The 19,355-nt window shown below is 42.7% G+C and overlaps 1 protein-coding gene across 1 annotated transcript; it reads left to right on the forward strand.

Moving 5' to 3' along the window:
* Positions 1 to 636: 636 nt before the first annotated feature.
* On the forward strand, positions 637 to 19,079 carry F2RL3 (F2R like thrombin or trypsin receptor 3). The gene is made up of 2 exons (XM_040321165.1): positions 637 to 833; positions 16,962 to 19,079. The coding sequence occupies exons 1-2, from the start codon at positions 734 to 736 to the stop codon at positions 18,032 to 18,034; spliced, it is 1,173 nt and encodes a 390-aa protein (XP_040177099.1). The 5' UTR covers positions 637 to 733; the 3' UTR covers positions 18,035 to 19,079.
* Positions 19,080 to 19,355: the final 276 nt, after the last annotated feature.

The raw sequence follows: 19,355 nt of genomic DNA on the forward strand, positions 1-19,355 counted from the left end.
GGCGTTTGAGTAAACAGCAATACGTATCAGGGACCTGTAGGTATGTCTGTTGCAATTTCTTTAGGTTTCCATGGAACTGACCGTATTCATATCTACATCTACAAACCTAAAAGACCATAAATTCATGGCAGTACATAAAATAAATAACAGCAGTTGAAAAATTCTTCAACCTCCTAGTATAAAACAGCAAGTCCGTTTTCCTAAACAAACGCTTAAGTCCTGTTTTGCTCCTTCCTGTTTACGGATGATGGGAACATAGTTTATGGAAGGAATTCTACCACCATGCTTTATAGACGGCAACACCAATTCATACTACAGAAAAATATGTGAAGTATACATTTTGGAATTCATACTTTTTAAACGGTACTTGTTTAAACATATCTTCGCAAGCATAAACCATTTCCATAGTTTAATGTTCTCCTAAGAATTTAAACAAAACATGAAAAAAAGACCAGCTCAAACGTGCAGAGCTAAAAACAGAGACATCCATCACACGATGTTCTCAGGAGAAAGGAAGCAGACATATGACAACAGTACAATAATTACGGTTCATATGTAGCTCCCTTTACACACCTCCCTATTAGGAAGTTCTCATTTGTTTCACATTGACTTGTCTCCCTCCCCCTGTATCTAATGCTATGTTTCCTCTTAGGACCCTTTCAGTATGTTTGCTGAGATAGGAAGTGGGTAATCAGCAGCACAACTTCCTTTGCTTTTTGGTCCTCAGCAGTTCATGAACATCATGGGCTCAACAGGCTGCTTGTGGTCATTCTCTATCCCTATACTGCTGCACGCTTTATTGTCCAGGTCTTTAGCCACACAGGACTACGATGGTATGTACAATGTATAGCCACATATATCACGTACAGCAGAGTTTTCATTATCTGATTATTCCCATGTAAACATATTTAGAAGATATTCAAGGGGTGTGTGCTAACTAGTGTGCCCCAACGATCTGTGGAATCCTGGGAAACATTGTATGGATGTTAAAAAACTGATAATCTTAAATGGTTATTACGGCTGAATATAGATATATGTCATGTTATATATTTATAAAATATGGACTGAAAATTAAGTAATAGGCTGCAACTAAAGTCTGTTTTTTGTTTTTTTTACTCATAGATTAAGATGCTATAAACTGTAAGCTATAGCAGTCATCATATTTAACTTTTTGGAAGTCTTTAAATTGACAAAAGCTACAATCTGATTGGTGGTTATGGGTTAATTCCCAATATATTCCTATTTACGTGGCTAAGAAAAAACAAGCCTACGTGTATACACGCAATATTTCCATGATTTTATCTCTCTCCCTAGGAACTAATTTAAATAGGTTTCTCTGACATGGTATTTACGGTATTGCACATACCTTTATTTACAAGAGACTTTATATACTAATAACATTATTTTAAGTGATAATTTTAGGTTCAATTGCTGGTGTTTATTTTAGTATCATTGTATGAGTAATGTGCAATGTATTTATTAGCCCAAATAACTTTATTTATGTTTTACTTAATTTAATGCGCACTTAAGCCGACAAACTAAATATATACACTATGGGCTGGATTCAGGTAGGAGATACGACGGCGTATCTCCAGATATGCTGTCGTATCTCTGAGTTGCGGCGTCGTATCTATGCGCCTGATTCATAGAATCAGTTACGCATAGATTTCCCTAAGATCCGACTGGCGTAAGTGTCTTACACCGTCGTATCTTAGGCTGCATATTTACGCTGACCACTAGGTGGCGCTTCCGTCGATTTATGCAGAGGAATATGCTAATTAGGTAGATACGACGATTCACAAACGTACTTACGCCCGGCGCTATTTTGTTACGTCGTTTACGTTAGGCTTTTTTTCGGCGTAAGGTTGCTCCTGCTCTTATGAGGCGTACGCAATGTTAAGTATGGACGTCGTTACCGCGTCAAATTTTGAAATTTGAAGTCGTTCGCGAATAGGGCTACAGCCTACGTGAACGTACACGTAAGTTACGTTCACATCTAAAGCATTGACGATTTGCGGCAGAATTTCGAGCATGCGCACTGGGATTCTTTTACGAATGGCGCATGCGCCGTTCGTAAAAAATGTCAAATACGTGGGGTCACACTAAATTTAAGTAAAACACGCCCGCATCATCCAAATTTGAATTAGGCGGGCTTACGCCGGAGCACATACGTTACGCCGCCGTTACTTAGGGCGCAAGTTCTTTCTGAATACGGAACTTGCGCCCTAATTTACGGCGGCGTAACGTATCGGAGATACGTTACGCCTGCACAATATTACGCAGGGCTACCTGAATCTAGCCCTATATTGCCAAAAGTATTGGGACACCTGCCTTTACACGCACATCAATTTTAATGGCATCCCAATCTTAGTCCGTAGGGTTCAATATTCAGTTGGCCCACCCTTTGCAGCTATAACAGTTTGAACTCTTCTAAGTAGGATGTCAACAAGGTTTAGGAGTGTGTCTATGGGAATGTTTGACCATTCTTGCAGAAGCGCATTTGTGAGGTCAGGCTCTGATGTTGGACGAGAAGGACTGGCTCGCAGTCTCAGCTGCAATTCATGCCAAAGGTGTTCTGTCGGGTTGAGGTCAGGACTCTGTGCAGGCCAGTCAAGTAGCTCCACTCCAAACTCACTCATTTAATGTCCTTATGGACCTTGCTTTGTGCACTGGTCCAAATCATTTAGTGAAGGGGGGATTTGGTGTGGGGTTGTTTTTCAGGGGTTGGCTTTGGCCCCTTAGTTAGGGAACTCTTAAGACGTCAGCATACCAAGACATTTTGGTAAATTTCCTGCTCCCAACTTTGTGGGAACAGTTTTGGGATGGCCCCTTCCTGTTCCAACATAACTGCGCACCAGTGCACAAAGCAAGGTTCTATAAAGACATAGATGAGCGAGTTGAGTGGAGAAACCTGACTTTCCTGCACAGAGTCCTGACCTCAATCCGAACACCTTTGGGATTAATTAGCGTGGAGACTGCAAGCCAGGCCTTCTGGTCCAACATCAGTGCCTGACCTCACAAATGCGCTTTTGATAGAATGGTCAAACATTCCCATAGACACACTCCTAAACCTTGTGGACAGCCTTCCCAGAAGAGTTGAAGCTGTTATAGCTGACAAAGACTGGGATGCCATTAAAGTTCATGCGTGTGTAAAAGCAGGTTTCCCAATACTTTTGGCAATATAGTATATATATAGTCAAAGCCCTTCGGCTGAGACAGATATGAACCACATAAACACGCGACAAGACTTACAATTGGGTATAGCGCACTGGATCTGACAAAGACCATAGGTGAGTGGTCTGCTTTAAACACCCCCAGGCCACCATACTGGCCTTCTTATTTATGGTCGAAACCCTTCGACCGAGACAGATATGAACCACATAAACATGCCACAAGACTTACAACATGACATAAACCTGAGGTGTTCCTTGGTTTGCTGGTCGGTATGCCAAGAAAGGGGGCAAAAAACTTGGATAGGGGAATAACTCTTACCACGTGATCAGCTGTCAGCCAATGATCACGTGATGTAAACAGAAGCTTGGTAACATGTGAGGTGAAAAAAAAGCTGATCACCGACTTCAGTCCCTTACACAGAAAGCGACAGCTGCATTTTCTGTGCCTTTCAGTGTCAGCTGCCAGTGCCCACAGTGCCGCCAATTGATGCCCATCAGTGTCTCATAATCAGTGCCACAGATCAATGCCTACCAGTGCACATTAGTGATCATCAGTGCCCATCAGTGCCACTTATTAGTGCTGCTTATCAGTGCCACCCATCAGTGCCATCTCTCAGAGCCGCCTCATTAGTGCCGCCTTATCAGTGCCGCCTTATCAGTGCCCATCAGCGTAGCGTATCAGTGCCCATCAGTGCAGCCTCATCAGCTCACATCAGTGAAGGAGAAAAATTTCCTGTTTTCAAAATTTTATAACAAACCATGAAGCAGCTTTGTTTTGTTTTTTCAATATGTTTGGTAATTTTTTGTTTTATTTAGCAAAAAATAAAAAAACAAGCTGCAATTAAATACAACCAAAAGAAAGCTCTATTTGTGTAAAAAATAAAAATACAATTTTTATTTGGGTACACTGTAACATGATCACGCAATTGTCATTCAAATGGGCCGTACACACGACCGAACATGTCTGCTGAAACATGTCTGTTTCAGCAGACATGTTCGGTCGTGTGTAGGCCCGAGCGGACAGGATTCCAGCATACATTTGCCCGCCGGGCCTTTTTCCAGCGGGCAAATATTTCTGGACTTGTTTTAAAACAGCCCGCTGAAATACTGCCCGCTCGGATATGTTCGGTCGTCTGTACAGACCTACCGTACATGTCCGAGCACCCGCCATCCCTCGCATGCGTCGAATGACTTCGACGCATGCGTGGAAGCATTGAACTGGCAGGGCCGCCCACGTCGCCACGTCATCGTCGCGGCGACGGCGCAGACACGCCCCGCGTATTGTTTACGCGCGGATTTCTGTATGATGGTGAGTACAGCCACCATACAGAAATCCCCAGGCAGACATGTACGGTGAAAACGGTCCGGCGGACCGGTTTCATCGTACATGTTTGGTCGTCTGTGCGTGGCCAAAGAGTGACAGCGCTGAAAGCTGAAAATTGGTCTGGGCAGGAAGGGGGTTTAAGTGCCCAGTTAGCAAGTGGTTAATAACAAGGTTTGGTACTCCATTCTGAGATGCGACCGAGGCTGCCCCAATCCGGAAGGAGTGTCCAGAGAACCGGCCAGGGTCGAGGCCTAGGTTATCAGTAGGATTCTGAGGTGCCTGGTGAATTGGCTGCCACTCAGGGAGCTGGTCAGAAAAGGTCACAACGGTCTAGACTGTCTGGGTAGGTGACATAGTAATCGGTCGAGTATCGCTAGTAGGCAGTTAGTTTGAAAGAACTTGACATCAATCCCGGGGCCAGCATGTTGAGTTTTGGAGACTACAAGATGAAGAATGGAATGATGTCGAAAGCGAGCCAGGTGGTGTCTGTACAGTATCTGGCTGCCTGTGCCACTAAAGGTAAAACCCCCATTTATCGAACAGTGATCATGACTGAGTAAATCCAGGGATTAGAAGAATCTTTGGAGGCCAAGGCCCTGCGAACCAATGAAGGCCAAATATTACAGTATTACAGCGAAACCTGTGGAGGCTGCAGCATCCGTAACTACCTGAGGTGACAGAGCTGAAGTTGAAGGGATGAACCTAGATATACCGTTCCAATTTGTAAGGAACTTATCCCACATTGTTAAATCTGCTATCAATGCTGGGTCCAGCCTGAGGATTTGAGGTCTTGCATCTGAGAGACGTGAAATGAAAGACGCCCAATGAGCCACCCATTCATGTATGTGAAGTAAACGTTTAGTGAAAGGGTGCGAGAGGAACCCTTGTACTACAAACTTGCCTGGCACCCTAGTAGCGAAGTCCTAGATGAGGTTGAAAACTCAGTCGACAGGTCTGTGGTATGGGTGACATAAAAGTCCTGTTTTTTTTTTTTTACCCGATAAAACAAGCGGGCCCACTCATGCTATGCGACTGGCCCTGTTGAAGATGCGATCCCTGTGTGTTTTTTTTGTTACCTGACAAAAATAACGTCCAACCTGGTGCAGGATGGAACCTGAACTCGACTAAATCTAAAGGAGAAATGACAGACAGAAAATGGTGAGTGGCTCGACTGTGTGCCACTGGAGAAATGATCTGTAAAGGTTATTCCGATACGAATCGGTTGTAAAGTGTATGAAATGGGTCCAATACGAAACGGTTGAGAGTGCATGAAATTAATCCGATACAAATCAGTTGTAAGGTGTATGAAATTACTCTGAAATTAATCGGTTGTAAAATGTATGAAATAAATGCGATACGAATTGGTTGTAAAGTGAAATTATTCCGATACGAATCGGTTGTAAAGTGTATGAAATGAGTCCAATACGAATCGGTTGAAGAGTGGATAAAATTAATCCGATACGAATCGGTTGTAAAGTGTACGAAATTAATCTGATACGAATCGGTTGTAGAGTGCATGGAATTAATCCGATACAAATCGGTTGTAAGGTGCATGAAATTATTCTGATACAAATCGGTTGTAAGTGTATGAAATTAATATGATACGAATCGGTTGTAAAAATGCATGAAATGAATCCCATACGAATCGGTTGTAAAGTGTATGAAATGGATATGAATTGGTTGTAAATTGTATGAAATGAATCCGACATGAATTGGACTGTGGAGCGTGTTAGGGTGCCACCCCCTACTCTAAAAACCGAACACATGCCAACCACCCAGCCCCCAAGGCTAATCAAAGTGCAGACAAGGCAACAGGTGGGTCTAATTACCTCCTCAATCAGCCACAGAACCCATGCAATCAATATCTGCTAATCTCCTAATGGATAAGGTGGCAACCCCATAAACAGTGAATCCTATAACCAGTGAAGCCTGTGTCAAGTGGTATCGGACAACGACAGACATCGTCTCAAAGGGTTGAATCTACGAACGAATTGTTTGTTTGTGGATAGGATGACAAACAAGGCAGAGGAAACCTACAAATGTACTATGCCTGTGCCAAATGATGTAGGGACACAACCGTCAACAACTTGGAGGCAGCTCAATGCGAAAGGGATGCAGGAAAGGAAACAAAATAACAAATCGCAACATTGCAGAAGATACGAAAAAGGTTTGAATCCTACCTGCAACAGCGAGAGGGAACCGCTGATGAAGACCACGAATGGAGAAGCCGCAACACACTGGTAATCGAGTGCACAGACTCACGAACAGCAAGTGAGCTGGGAAGAGTCGGCCTGGTGACGTAATGAATCGCGCACTGGAACCGACAAAGAGCACAGGTGAGTGGTCTGCTTTAAATACCCCCTGGACTCCTCCCATAAATTCAGGCCACCATACTGGCCTTTATATATTTATGTAAATATTTTATTATATCTTTTCATGTAATAACACTAAAGAAATTACATTTACTACTACAATGTAAAGTAGTGAGTGTACAGCTTGTATAACAGTGTAAATGTGCTGTCCCCTCAAGTTAACCAGCAGGTGATTGGTTGCTAAGACGCAGGGCGGTCCTAGCAACCAATCACAAGCTGGTTACCAGGAAAAGTTGTACAACTTCAGCCCTCCATCTGGAATAGTCCTGCCTCCCAATGTCACCCCTAGACCTGATGTGCCTCCCGCCCTCCACCCTTTGTAAGGTAGGACAGGCTATGTCACTGCTGTAATGGAGATGGGGGAAGTCGGGGATGATGTGAAGGAAGGGCGAGGACAGGAATCTGAAGAGGAGGGGTGATATAAAGGGGGAGTGAGGACAGGCGTGTAATAGGTGGGGTGAGGACAGGAATGTAAAAAGGGGGGTGATACAAAAGGGGGGATATGAATAAGGGCTAAGGACATGTTCACTGTAACGGTCACCACCGTTTACGATATTCCATTCCATCGCCCCACGACAGCTTATCCGACAGTCCGACAGACATCAGACACGATCCATTCCATTTCCCAGAATAATGAGACAAGCTCTGTTACTGGTTTCAAAATGTATGAATGAACACTTTTAATGGTTCCTTAGCTTTCTTATATACAGTACAAATATGTTACAGTAATCAAATGAACAAAGACACACTCCACCCACACATCACACAATGGGGCATCAATCACATTCTTTTAGATAATGACATTCAGGTGAGTTAATTACTACTCATTACCCAGACGGTCTGGCTCTGCGACAAGTTCCCCTCACCTGTTACACAAAACACATTCCTTTACTAAACATAATTGACATGCTAATTCCCTACCCCTGAAAGGAGACATCTGACCTTTCAGACTTAATTAGTACAATGGACACAAACAGTATTAGCATCACACAACGGAATGTCTAGGAGCAGACGCAATTAACACCTCAAAAGCATGTGTCCCCCCATTGAATGAAAACACTCCATTTGGAGTCATACTTTAACAACTTGTAATATTCCAAGATATCCTGCAAAACATGAATTATCAGTAATGTCCCATCTCATGTAATTTATAATTAATATTTCTCAGTCACCCTATGCCCAAAAGGGGCACAGAATGACCCTAGACCCAAGAGTCATTAGTGACGCTGGCACAGGAGTACCCCCCATCCTTCAAAAGTCTCTGGGTGTCACGGGCCATTCTGTTACATTCACCAATGCCAGAAGCCGCTCGGACAAGATTGGTGAACTAGAGATACTGTTGTATGAAAAGGATTTTGATTTTGAGGGAATTTCAGAGACCTGGTTCAACAGCTCACATGATTGGCAGGTAACCATTCAAGGGTATACCCTTTATCGCAGGGATAGAGAGGGTAAAAGGGGGGGGTATGCCTATGCCAAGAAGAATGTATAAATGAATGTGAGAGATGATATCATTGAGGGAGCTAGGGAAGAGGTGGAATACTTATGGGTAGAGCTCCAAAGGGATGAAGCTAAGGGGAAAATAATACTGGGATTATGCTCTAGGTCCCCTAACCTGAGGGAGGAGGGGGGAGACAGATCTCGTTTCACAATTTGGATTAGCAGCAAGGATGGAAAATGTTATTATAATGGGGGATTTTAATTATCCAAACATACACTGGGCGGAGGAAACCATGCATTCGTCTAAGGCTTGCCAGTTCCTAAATGTCTTGCAGGACAATTTCATGGTTTGGATGGTAGACGCACCAACTAGAAATAAAGCGTTACTGGATCTACTGATTACCAACAATACAGACATGATCACGGATGTGGAAATACGGGGCAATTTAGGAAACAGCGATCACCGGTCAATTGGCTTCAGTATAAATTACACAAATAGGAAACACAATGGGAATACAAAGACACTGAGTTTCAAAAGAGCCAACTTCCCTAAACTACGAACCTTGCTAGAAGGCATAAACTGGAATAAAATCTTAGGAACATAGAACACAGAGGAGAGATGGGTTTGCTTTAAGGGCATATATAAATAAGGGCATTAGCCAATGCATCCCATTGGGTAATACATTTAAAAGCGAACAAAAGTCCTGGATGGCTTAACTCCAATGTAAAAATGCATATAAAAGCAAAGGAGAAGACCTTCAAAAAATACAAGGTTGAGGAATCATCATCAGCATTCAGACTTTATAAGGAATGCAACAAGAAATGTAAGGGTGCACTTAGGGAGGCTAAGATAGAACAAAAAGGACACATTGCAGAGGAAAGCAAAAAAATCCCAATAAATTCTTTACGTATGTAAACAGTAAAAAAGGGAGGACAGGCCATATTGGCCCCATAAAAAATGAGGAAGGTCATCTGGTTACAAAGGATGGGGAGATGGCGAAGGTATTGGATTTATTATTTTCCCCAGTCTTCACGAGGGAATCGGGGGTCTTCAGTAACCAAAAGTGCAGTGTTTATCCTCATGACACATCACAGGAAGCACCTCCATGGTTAACAGAGGACAGAATTAAAATTAGACTTGGGAAACTTAACATTAATAAATCACCGGGACCAGATGACTTGCACCTGAGGGTACTTAGGGAACTCGGTCAAGTAATTGCCAGACCATTGTTTCCAATTTTTACTGACTGGAACGGTACCAGCTGATTGGAGAAAAGCCAGTATAGCACCAGTATTTAAAAAGGGCCCAAAATACATCCCTGGGAACAACCATCACCAGACCGTTTTCATCAGACAAACCGATCGTGTGTACGCGGCATAACAGACACTCTCAGCTTAGACAACTGGAAGCAGCAACCCTGCTGGGAGGCCATAGCCCAGTCTGAATAATGTGTCCGGGTTTCAAGCAGTTTGAAAAGCGGACATATGCTTCCAAACCCGAACTGTCCAAGTGAATCCTGGACAGGTGGCAACCCTACTCCATACTCTGGTCCTCAGACACAAGGGCCTGCTGTCATTGCTGGACTACTTGTTTTCCTGGGTGAGGGACAAACATCAGCAGCAACCCTGTATGATCTGTAGTAATAGCACCCTGTGTAGCACAAATGGTAGCCATTATGCTTTACAATGCCCCTGGCTGGCTGTGACAAGTTCAGAAACACACAGGGAAGAAAGGAGTTTATGGAATGGAGGAGCTTGCTAATCATGAGTACTGACTGCTGTGCAAACGGCAAATAGCAGCACCAAAACTGAAAAGGTCATTTTAATACCAGTGTTAAAAAATGCTCCTGTACCAACAAAAATGTATATCATCTAATTTAAATAGATTTTAATTTCAACAAGAAACCAATGATTATAAATGGTTTCCAGATATTTTAGTCTTGTGCATATTATATATATTAGGACCTGAACTGTGGAGCTGTGAGGACAAACAGCTAGTTCACAGTATTGCCTTTGGCCTCCCTAAAAAACTAATTTACCATGCTTTGGGTCTCTGTGTGGAGGGAGCTATTTTGATAGAGGCAGAATTTAATATCACATTATAGCTACCCTCCTGATGACAGATGTAATGTAATGATGAATAATGATCATGAAGCAGCAAAAGAGGTGGAGAGAGCACAAATTCACAAACAAATAAAGCAGAAGCAGGGAAATCCTTGCATTACAGGTGGCTGTGCACAGGGGCTGCACTGCTATTTTGCAGGAGGAGTTAACGAGAAAAAGGCAGATTTCTTAGGGTACTGCAGAAACACAAATACCGTATTTATCGGCGTATAACGCTCGCCGGCGTATAACGCGTACCCCAATTTTAAGAGGACATTTTCTGGAAAAACACATTTTTAGCTCCTGTAGCATATAGAAAATGCATTAATTTAGTATACAAATTTAAATGAATGCAATGTTCACATTTACGTATTAAAAATTACAGTGCTGCTCTGTGAGCATTGAGTTGCCTGCTTTAACTGTTCCTGTCACAATGCATCCTTCTGAACTGTATATACAGTATATTACAGTGAGGTCACTAATTCATTGGAACATGCATATCTAGTCATACCTGGCCAAAGTACAACAGCAGCACACAGAACAGGGGAGGGTGAGGAAACCAGCAGCACTGGCCGAGACTGTAGCGGTACATATGTAGCGGTACATATGGCATATCTCGGGCGGTACATATGGCATATCTCGGGCGGGACATATGGCATATCTCTGACGGGAAGGAGGGGCACGAGCGCCCGCCGGAAATCACTGAGCCGTCATCTCCTCTTGGCTGTCACGTCACACATGCACAGGCCCGCCTCCACCATCGGCATTGGACCATCTCCTGTGACAGACAGAACACTGGTCCAATGCTGGTGGCGGAGGCAGGACTGTGCGTGTGTGACGTGACAGCCGAGAGGAGATGACAAGCTCCGTGATTTCCCCCTCCTTCCCCTCCGAGGTATGCTATCGGAGTATGGCGCGCACCCACGATTTCCCCCTGATTTTAAGGAGAAAAAAGTGCTCGTTATACGCCGACAGTTTTCCAAAGCATATTGTTTTTTGGGCATCTATTTCAAAGCTCCTAGTGTTTGTTAGCTTGTCATGATTGCTCCTTAAAGGGGTTGTAAAGGTAATTTTGTTTCCCCAAATAGCTGCTTTTACCTTAGTGCAGTCCTCCTTCACTTACCTCATCCTTCCATTTTGCTTTTAAATGTCCCTATTTCTTCTGAGAAATCCTCACTTCCTGTTCTTCTGTCTGTAACTACACACTGGTGTGGAGAAAGCCTCTTGAGGGGAGAGGGGGCGAGCAGGAGTGTCAGGACGCCCACTAACACACAGCTCTTTTCTCTATCTGCAAAGTAGAGAGTGTCCTGACCTGCCTGCTCGCCCCCTCCCCCCTCAAGAGACTTTCTCCACACCAGGGAGAAAGCCTTGCATTACTGTGTGGGGTTACAGACAGAAGAACAGGAAGTGAGGATTTATCAGAAGAAAAAAGGACCTTTAAAAGGAAAATCGAAGGATGAGGTAAGTGAGGGAGGACTGCACTAAGGTAAAGAAAGCTATTTAGGGAATTTTTTTTTATCTTTACAACCCCTTTAAGTTGGCTAGTAGGCTGCCTAGATGAGATAGGCAGCCTAACTAACATCCATTCAAAGGAATGCACACGGCAGACAGACATCTCTGCTTCTAATTGCAAGGCACTGGCCTACAGAGTAAGATATCACAAGCAAATGCTCCAAAAACAGTTTTCACAATATACAGGTGATACTCGAAAAATTTGAATATTGTACAAAAGTTCATTTATTTCACTAATGCAACTTAAAAGGTGAAACTAATATATGAGATAGACTCATTACATGCAAAGCAAGATAGTTCAAGCCACGATTGTGATGATTATGGCTAACAGCTCATGAAAACCCCAAATCCACAATTTCAGAAAATGAGAATATTACATGCAATCAATAAAACAAGGATTTTACATAGAACAATATCGGACCTCTGAAAAGTATATATTAAATATATATATATATATATATATATATATATATATATATATATATATATGTAGCGCCTGTGTACTTTATGGTACTGGTGCTAGTTAAATTTAGAGGGAGATCAGAGTGTAGTTAAACTCTGATCCAAATTGTTAAGTGTAAAACAGGGTCTCTGTCTCAGCTTGGCTGTGCTGTAGGCTATTCTGCTGCATTGGGGTGTTCTTCAAACCCCGGTGCTGCAGGTGGCAGCAGTGGAGTCAAGGTTTGGGTGCTCTTCCCCAGCAGCCAATCAGGAGGGTTTGGCCTCACTGTGCATGCTGGGGAGGGGTATTTATGGGGCAGACGCCATTGGTTCTGAGTCTTCTTCTTCGAGTGTGGCATCCACCTTTAGGGTGACCACATCACGGCGCCCCGGCCTTATGACCTACCTGGCCGGGGCGTGTGTGCCACGCGGTGTTCCTGGTTCCGGGACCATGTTGACCCGGAGCATCTAAGCAGCGACGGGAACCCATTGAGCGACTGGGTTCCCACCTTTGAGGATCCCAAGCTGTATTGCTGTTCAGTGGGGAGTCCGTCTGAGGAGCGCCATTGAGAGGCTGGCGATCCAAAAGGGCCTCAACAAACCACCGGGAATCAAGGTAGCCGGACACTGAAGGATTGATCACCTGTCAGTCGGTACCTGAGCAACAAGTTGAAGGCGATCCAGGCATCATTTATCTAAGGAGGATTGCCTCCGTAACTACAAGTCAGAGAGGGTCTGTGGCAGAGGCGTCTCTCTGAAGTTCACCAAGGAGGGTCTGTGGCAGAGACTTTTCCTCAAGCTCAAGTTCACCAAGGAGGGTCTGTGGCAGGGACTTTATCCTACAAATGTTCAAGTGATACTCCGGCTGCCAGGTCAGTGAGAGAGGCCTGTCCGGGTACACTAAACCCACTCAGGCAGGAGTGGAGCAAAGAAGTGTTACGCTTGGGAGCAGGACTGTTTCCCTATTATTACGCCTAAATCTGCTGTTCTCCTTTCTTCTTCAACTTTACTTTCCTCACCACAATTTTATTGTTTTTACCCGGCTGGATAATAAAAAGTACAGCAAAGAACACCTGTTCTGGACATTCCTTTACTTCTACCAAATGCAATACGCATCATTCACCTCTAGAAATTCAGGGGAGCCATGAGGTAATTGTGCCACCCTTAACAACAAGCAGCTCCTCCAGGGGTAGTGCTACATATATATATATAATCACGCATATGTACTCAGTACTTGGTTTGGGCCCCTTTTGCAGCAATTACTGTGTCAACGCGGCGTGGCATGGAAGCTATCAGCCTGTGGCACTACTGAGGTGTTATGGAAGACCAGGATGCTTCAATAGCAGCCTTCAGCTCTTCTGCATTGTTCGGTCTAATGTCTCATGTTTCTCTTGGCAATGCCCCATAGATTCTCTATGGGGTTTAGGTCAGGTGAGTTTTCTCTTGTCAGAAAAGAGAACTTTGGACCACTGAGCAACAAACCAGGTCTGTTTTCTTTAACCCAGGTAAGACATTTCTGACGTTGTTTGTTGTTCAGGAGTGGCTTGACAAGAGGAATACGACATTTGAAGCCCATGTCCACGATCCGTCTGTGTGTGGTGGCTCTTGATGCACTGATTCCAGCCTCAGTGCCCCTTTTTCTTCCACACTTTTCCCTTCCACATAACTTTCCATTAATGTGCTTTGATACAGCACTTTGGGAACATCCAACTTCTTTTGCAATTACCTTTTGAGGCTTTCCTTCCTTATGGAGGGTGTCAATGATGGTTTTCTGCACAACTGTCAGGTCAGTAGTCTTTCCCATGATTGTGATTCCTACTGAACCAGACTGAGACTCCATTTAAAGGTTCAGGAACCCTTTGTAGGTGTTATGGCTTAATTAGCTGATTAGAGTGGGACACTTTGAGCCTAGAATATTGCACCTTTTCCCAACATTCTAATTTTCTGAGATTGTGGATTTGGGGTTTTCATGAGCTGTAAGCCATAATCATCACAGTTATGACAAATCACGACTTGAACTATCTTGCTTTGCATGTAATGAGTCTATCTTATATATTAGTTTCACCTTTTAAGTTGCATTAGTGAAATAAATGAACTTTTGCATGATATTCTAATTTTTCGAGTATCACCTGTATTGTGAATGCACCTTCCTCGGGGGTGACTGCTTGCTATGGGTTACCTTCCACTATGAATATTTGCAATACTGCGATGCCCTGAAACATTGGCATGCCAGTTTCACCTATGTAATTTGGTAAATTTACAATAAATTGGGGAAATACATTTTTTGGAGTGCTGGTAAATTGTTCTTTAATTCTGTTATCGACAGAAACTCCACAATGGATTTAACAAATAATTTATTTTGAAAACAATATAAAACAAGGCATGATGCCACACATACTGTAAAACAGATTATAAACTCAGGTTAACGTAAAAGTGGAACTAATGTCTGCTTGGTGGGCTCTTTCCATAGAATGCAAAAATGCATAGCATTATGGTACACTTACAGGGTTTATATAGCACTAACAGTTTACGCAGCGCTTTATAATATAAAAGGGAGACAATACAATAAAATACTAAAATACAAGAGGATTAAGAGGGCCCTGCTCAGAAGAGCTTACAGTCTAATAGGGTGAGCGAGGTGGTACAAAAGGTTGTAAATGTGTGGGAATAAGCTGATGGAAGTGGTAAAAGATTAGTTGGAGACGTGATAGGCTTCCCTGAAGAGATGAGTTTTCAGGGATCGCCTGAAGGTAGCAAGAGTAGGGGGTAGCCGGAGAGGTTGAGGTAGCGATTTCCAGAGGATGGGAGAGGCTCTGGAGAAATCCTGGAGACGAGCATGGGAGACTGAGACAAGAGAGCTTGAGAGTAGGAGGTCTTGAGAAAAGTGGAGAGGACGGTTTGGGTGATGTTTGGAGACAAGATTGGTGATGTAGCTTGGGGCAGAGTTGTGGATGGCTTTGTATGTTGTGGTTAGGATTTGGAATTAAATTTGATGGGTGATTTGGAGCCAGTCTGGCAGCAGCATTCATGATGGACTGAAGAGGGGATAGCCTATAGAGAGGCACTTACCTTCTGATGTGCCCTCCTTGAGTGATAAGATGTCCAGGCTTATAGATACCTCCACTGCCACCATCTTTCCCACAACTTCCCCTGGGTCCCGCGTAGCTCCTCCACTGGGTGGCCACTGATGATGTAACACCTGTGCAGGAATGTGTATATTGTACACACTATGCTGTGCAGAGCACATAGAAAATACAAAATTTCTAGGTACACAACTCTTTCTCCAAAAAACTCTGTTTTATTGCAGGACTTTAGTTTACGTTTAAATACACAAAGGCAATAACTGTAGGTTAAAGAGGAAGTAAACCTCAATGTTTGTACCTATAGGTAAGCCTATAATAAGGTTTACCTATAGGTATGGTAAATATCTCCTAAACGTGCACTGTTTAGGAGATATTTACTGTATACTGAGCCATTTAATTATCAGGGCATGCGCTCTGAAGGAGCCCTGTGCCGGGACTGGCGGCTCCTGTGCGCACCCTGCAGTGGAGACAACAGGGGCTTCGTTTGCAGGTAAGTGTCACATCATGTCTTTACTTTGCAGGTTAAAAAAAAAGAAACAGCAGAGTTTACATCCTCTTTAAGGTGTTGGTAAACTGTATTTTTGACAATTAGGCTTACCTTTAGGTATAATGAATATCTCCTAAACATGCACCTTTTAGGAGGCATTCACATCGACAATAGCTGATGGCGTCACCTGCGTATGCACAGTGACACTCTGCATTTATGCCACACAGTATGCTGTGGAATGCACAGCGCCATGCTGTGGCCAGGGTTCCCACGAGCATTCTCAGGAGTGATGTCATCACGGGCCCAGCCATTCAAATAGCTGGAGCCTGCAAACCCAGGTGGCAGACCAGGTGAAGATGGAAGCCCCATGGCAGCTACGACTGCGCTGCACTGGAGGACTTAATTTGCAGGTAAGTCTGTATACTAGCACATTATAGCACATTGCAGGTAAGTCTGCATACTAGCACATTATAGGATAAACCTGCAGTGGGCCCAATTTTTTTTGTTGTCGGTTTACTACTGCTGATTTTTTTTAGTAATATAGATTATAGAAAATGGATAAAACAACATCAATAAACAGGCTATACAGTATGTAATATTATATCCGTGTAAATCTATATCAGTGCACAAATAGCTAAATAATTATTGCAGGCGAGTGCATGAGCTTTGCTGATTGGAGAGCTATAGGTCTGACTCAGCAGGGGGAGTGTCAGACCTCTGTGAGTAAGAGACATGCAGGATTGTTGTAGGGGGACAGGCTTTTCTACTCTGGCTGTGGCTGTTTCCTAAAGAAACAAACTGCAATATTTGAACACCTTTTGTTTTGATGTGCCTGGAAATTGAGAGTTCAGTTGATCTTTAATAACTTGTCACTTTAATTACAAAATGGCAGTAGGGTCTTGAATGTGGATTCATTACAATGTTCTTAGCAACTGAAATGTGGAAGAAATTCATACAAACAGTAATTGTTTTTCAAATACTTGTAAAATGTTGTAATCTATATGTTTACCTTTCATCTCTTTACAGATTACTTAAATGAAGTAGAGCCTAATGCCACCACTACTTGTGAGAATGTATTATTTCCACGATCATTCCACGGGGAACTAAACGATACATTTTTGTCAATTTCCGCAACATCCATGGAATATCTGAAAAGTCCCATCACTGTCCTTGTTATACCGTTTATCTATACTTTAGTGTTTCTGGTAGGATTACCAGCCAATGGCATTGCTTTGTGGGTTTTGATGACCAAAGTAAAAAAGATGACCTCTACAGTCTTCCTAATGAACCTAGCAGTGGCAGACCTCTTACTCATCCTGGTGCTGCCCTTCAAGATACTTTATTACTTCATGGGAAATAACTGGATCTTTGGAGAGCTAATGTGCAGGGCTGTAACTAGTTTCTTTTATGGGAACATGTACTGTTCAGTTCTTCTCCTCATGAGCATCAGTATTGACCGCTACTTGGCTGTGGTCCACCCTTTCTTCTCTAGAACATTTAGAAGTCAGGCTTTTGCCATTGCCATATGCTCAATTTCCTGGCTAATCTCTGTTTTATGTACAGTTCCTTTGGCTACAATGCAACAATCCTATCCATTACTAAATGCTGACATTACATTATGCCATGATGCTCTTCCCAGACAAGAGCAAGCGGATTATCTTTTTTATTATTTTATGACTACCATTGTTGTCTGCTTCGTTTTACCTCTGGTGATCATAATCTTCTGCTACATCTCTGTTATTCAAGCACTGATATCAAGTGGAGAAAAATATGCCCATGCCATAAAACTTAGTGTTTTGGTTTTGGTGATAGTGATAATCTTCTTGACACCCAGCAATGTGGTTCTTTTGATTCATTACTCTGAGCACTGTATGGAAAGCTATGGGAATCTATATGCTGTCTACATGGTCTGTTTAACTGTAAGTTCCATTAACAGCTGTGTAGATCCCTTTGTATATTATTATGTGTCAGAAGAATTTCGAGACAAAGTGAGGCACAGGTTTCGGAAAAGCTCCAAAATGTCTATCACTTCAGTCAAGACTTGTAAAGATACTCTACCAGCCAGCTACTCCAACTCCTGCTCACATTCAGTGTTGTGATATTTTCTCTTTCCAAAACTACAGATTTGCAGACTGAAAGTACAGCAAGCAAAGTTTTTATATCCCTCGAATTGTCAAGTAAAGGACTATACTAAATTGTCTTGAAAGCCCCTGCATTACCTTCTGTAGTTTTCAAAACTACCATTTAGAGTTGTGTAACTGTTCTTAAAGTGGAAATCCAAACAAAGCGTCTTTTCTTATTTTTGTTGTGTAAAAAAAAGGTACCTTTGCTGATGTCTATTCCATGACAAGATTGCTGCTTTTTACTAACAAATTGATATTTTTGTATGCATTATACAGCTCCTGCTGTGGTATAGGCCCACTGTAGCTCATGTTGGTGTTGTTTGTACCCCTTTTCCTCATTCATTTTCAGAGCACCTGTTTTGTGAATGGTTACCAAAATGTAAGCGGTTCTGCAGATAGAGAGAGTGAGAGGTGGGTGAATAAACAACACCAATGTCAGGATGTACAGTGAAAGCTGTACTATCATGCCTGAACAAAGTATGGATTTTAGAATAATGAGCAGTGATGTGAAGGTGGGTAACAACTTCAGGACAGGTAGCTTTTTACATAGGAATTAAGAAGGCTCTCTGCCTGGAGTTCTGCTTTAAGGGTAGGGTGTTTTTTTAGCAGATAAAAAGACATTACAAGGAAAATGAAAAACAAAACCATGTATCCCCATACACTTTAGCTCCCCCCTTCTATGCCCGGTGTCTCCTCATACACTGCAGAGGACTACTGTAAACTGAGAGGCTGGGAACAGCTATAGCCCAGCGGTCCTTGCCTGGTGCCTGCTCATGCACCCTGCCCCATTTCCAAAAGGATAGAGAAAAAAAGGTGACTACATCTTTACCAACCTCTTGCAAATACTGAAGAGTGTACCTCCATCTGCAGTTCTCTGGAAAAATCGAACCATAAAATGCAGTGATCATGCTAGGAGCTGGAATGTATACAGGAAAATAATGCGCAGGTCCAAAGAAACGTGAATAGTGATGAGACTATAATAATGTTAAATGAAAAATAAAGAATAAAGAAATAATAAAAACACTGCTGCAGCTCATATGTCAGATAAACATAAAATTATAAATAAAAAAGGTAAAGCTGCGCTGTAAAATGAATCAACATAAATATCAATTATGCTGTATGTGATGCACACAAAACACCAGTGCAATCTAAAAAAGCAAGTGAAAAAATATGTTCAAAAGTCCATATGAAGGATGTATCGCAGAAAATTCACAAACGTGACAGAAAGTTCTCCGAATGGGTGAAATTAGATATCCAGATGATTTTGTGAATCTGTATAGCAGATGACAGAATCTCC

The sequence above is a fragment of the Rana temporaria genome, chromosome 1, assembly GCF_905171775.1.
Source record: "Rana temporaria chromosome 1, aRanTem1.1, whole genome shotgun sequence".
In the NCBI taxonomy this organism is placed as follows: domain Eukaryota; kingdom Metazoa; phylum Chordata; class Amphibia; order Anura; family Ranidae; genus Rana; species Rana temporaria.

Excerpts from the sequence above, each read along its gene's own strand:
- F2RL3 (XM_040321165.1), top strand. The coding sequence starts at position 734 with ATGAACATCATGGGCTCAACAGGCTGCTTGTGGTCATTCTCTATCCCT. Across the intron at positions 834-16,961 it reads AGCCACACAGGACTACGATG|ATTACTTAAATGAAGTAGAG; the intron begins GTATGTACAATG and ends ATCTCTTTACAG.